This window comes from Notolepis coatsorum (assembly GCF_963971535.1).
Source record: "Notolepis coatsorum genome assembly, contig: SCAFFOLD_1369, whole genome shotgun sequence".
NCBI classification, from domain to species: domain Eukaryota; kingdom Metazoa; phylum Chordata; class Actinopteri; order Aulopiformes; family Paralepididae; genus Notolepis; species Notolepis coatsorum.
This window is the reverse complement of record NW_028173263.1, coordinates 27136-29454: the sequence shown is the minus strand read 5'-3', so window position 1 is coordinate 29454 and position 2319 is coordinate 27136. Positions and strand designations below refer to the sequence as shown.

Sequence of the window (2319 nt, the reverse complement as noted above, 5' to 3'; positions counted from 1 at the left end):
TCACAACATGTTTATAGGAACATTTTTGAGTTGTATTTGGAGTGTATTTCGTGACTGTTGGGAACAAGGCTACACTGGCACACCTACTTCCAGTGAATGACGCTAAGCTAGGGTAACGTGCGGCTGTTCCCTAAAGGCCCTCCCATAGTCGAGCAGACTGTACACAGAGCAGACTCCGCGGAGGTCCGCGCGGACTCTTTGAGCTTTGATCTCAGCGGACAGCAGACCCAAAGCAGAGTCCAAGTGCGAAGCTCCTATTTTCTGACGCGCGGACGTCCGCGCCGCTGACTTGGTGTCACACAAAACGCTGCTCGGCGTTTTGGTTGACATCGAACTGCATTTAATGTGACGCCCATCTGCATTTTATTCTGAACACTCGCTCCGTGCCAAGAGAGATGTTTGAATGGCTTTTCTAAATGAACTGTGTAAAATTGCCAGTTTTATTTCGAAATATTGGAAACGGAGATAACATAGAATTTGAAATAAAACTGGTGCTTTTATTTCATGCAATGCGTGTTTGTCATTTCAGCACCACGCGCTGTCCACCTCAAGCCTATACGGTACATTGCATCTCGCTGCCTATATACCTGTTATTCAAGTGCGTAAAACTGCCCGTTTTATTATCGAAATATTGGAAACGGAGATAACATACTCTTTATTTTGACATCGGATGACGACGACATGACAGAAGTTGAACAGCGTGGGGACAATTGTGTAAACTGGCGCGTGACATGTAGGAAATTGAGGTCCGCTCGACTATGAAGGCTCAAAGAGTCCAGTGGACCTCCGCGGAGTCTGCTCTGTGTACAGTCTGCTGGACTATGGGAGGGCCTTAAGCCTACTGCATGCACAGAGAAGAAAAGGTATGTACCTGCTTGTCTAACTCCAGGGTAGATGGCAAAGAAGCTAATTTCCCAAAAAGTTGGCGTGTTCCTCTAAAAGGCACTTATGGATTCACAATGCTGTGAGTTTGACACCAACTCTAGGTCAAGTGATCAGAAATACTTTAAACATTATCTATAATGAAGCATTATAATCAGTCAGGAAAATCTAAAGTCATTAGGGGTGTAAAGGTGCACGTATCCGTACCGAACCGTTTCAGTGTGTACCGTACCGTACCGAACCGAATGGCTGTGTAGTGTACCGAACGAATACAACGGTATGTTAACCACTAACGACCGCCCACCGGGGTAGTTTTTTTTCCACAATCTAATATAATAATTATTATTTAAAGTCGATTATTAATTTCAATATAGAATATTCGTTGACAGCCCTACCAGTACAATTAGTTACTGCACACTACATCACCCCTGAGTGGAACATGGAAAGCCAAACTCCCCCCCCACTGTACCCAAAACCAGTACCGAACCGTGACTTCAAAACCGAGGTACGTACCGTACCGTGGTTTTTGTGTACCGTTACACCCCTAAAAGTCATCAGTCTAAAAAACTGATTGAGAGTACCCAGAGCTGGTTCCTGCAGAATCACATGTACGCCTACCCTGCAGGAACCGCCCTCTCCTGTGTCTCCTAAAGTGTTATCGGAAAAACTAAATAAAAGGATGTACTGCAGTGTCTTTATATATATATATATATATATATATATATATATATATATATATATATATTATATATATATATATATAAAAGATAAAATATTTATTTTGTTGTGGCTTGGCTAGCACACAGCAACCTAAAAGATATATATATATATATGGTTAGAATTCCTAGAGTAAAATAAATTGTGCGTGAACATACTGTACTCTGAACCCTTGCTACGGTATGTTCATGTTCTATATATGTTTCACCTTATTATACCAGCTTCATTTTGTATTCAATACCGGCTTCTCAGGGTCTGGAACTTCCTCATAAATCACAGAAAAAGAAAATCCAAATATTCCTGCTCTCACCGTCAAACATTGTGCGTTAATACGTTTAAAACTTAAATCCAGATCTCTCTTCCCCCCCCCCCCTCTCTCTCTCTCTCTCTCATCTCTCTCTCCTCTCTCTCTCTCTCTCTCTCTCTCTCTCTCTCCTCTCTCTCTCTCTCTCTCTCTCTCTCTCTCTCTCTCTCTCTCTCTATCTCTCTATTTCTCATTCTCCCGATCTCTCTCTCTCTCTCCCTCCCTCTTTCTCTCTCTGTCCCTCTCTCTCTATCTCTCTATCCCTCTCTCTCTCTATCCCTCTCTCTCTCTATCCCTCTCTCTCTCTCTCTATCCCTCTCTCTCTCCTGGCATGTAAATAAACCTCTGAGAGAGCTTCTCTTTGATGGCCGACGACAAGAGACTTTTATTTTTATCGGCCGAGTTCAGTTTATTTT

The 2319-nt window shown here is 42.7% G+C and overlaps 1 protein-coding gene across 1 annotated transcript in view; it reads left to right on the top strand.

Annotated features, from left to right (window-relative positions):
- Positions 1-1488: 1488 nt before the first annotated feature.
- Positions 1489-2319, top strand: part of LOC311247829 (cytoplasmic dynein 1 intermediate chain 1-like) — a gene marked incomplete at both ends in the record, with an annotated part of 23626 nt that continues 22795 nt past the window's right edge. Inside the window, 1 exon segment of the mRNA XM_084338823.1 lies at positions 1489-1524. Within this exon segment, the coding sequence (XP_084194949.1) occupies positions 1489-1524 (36 nt within the window).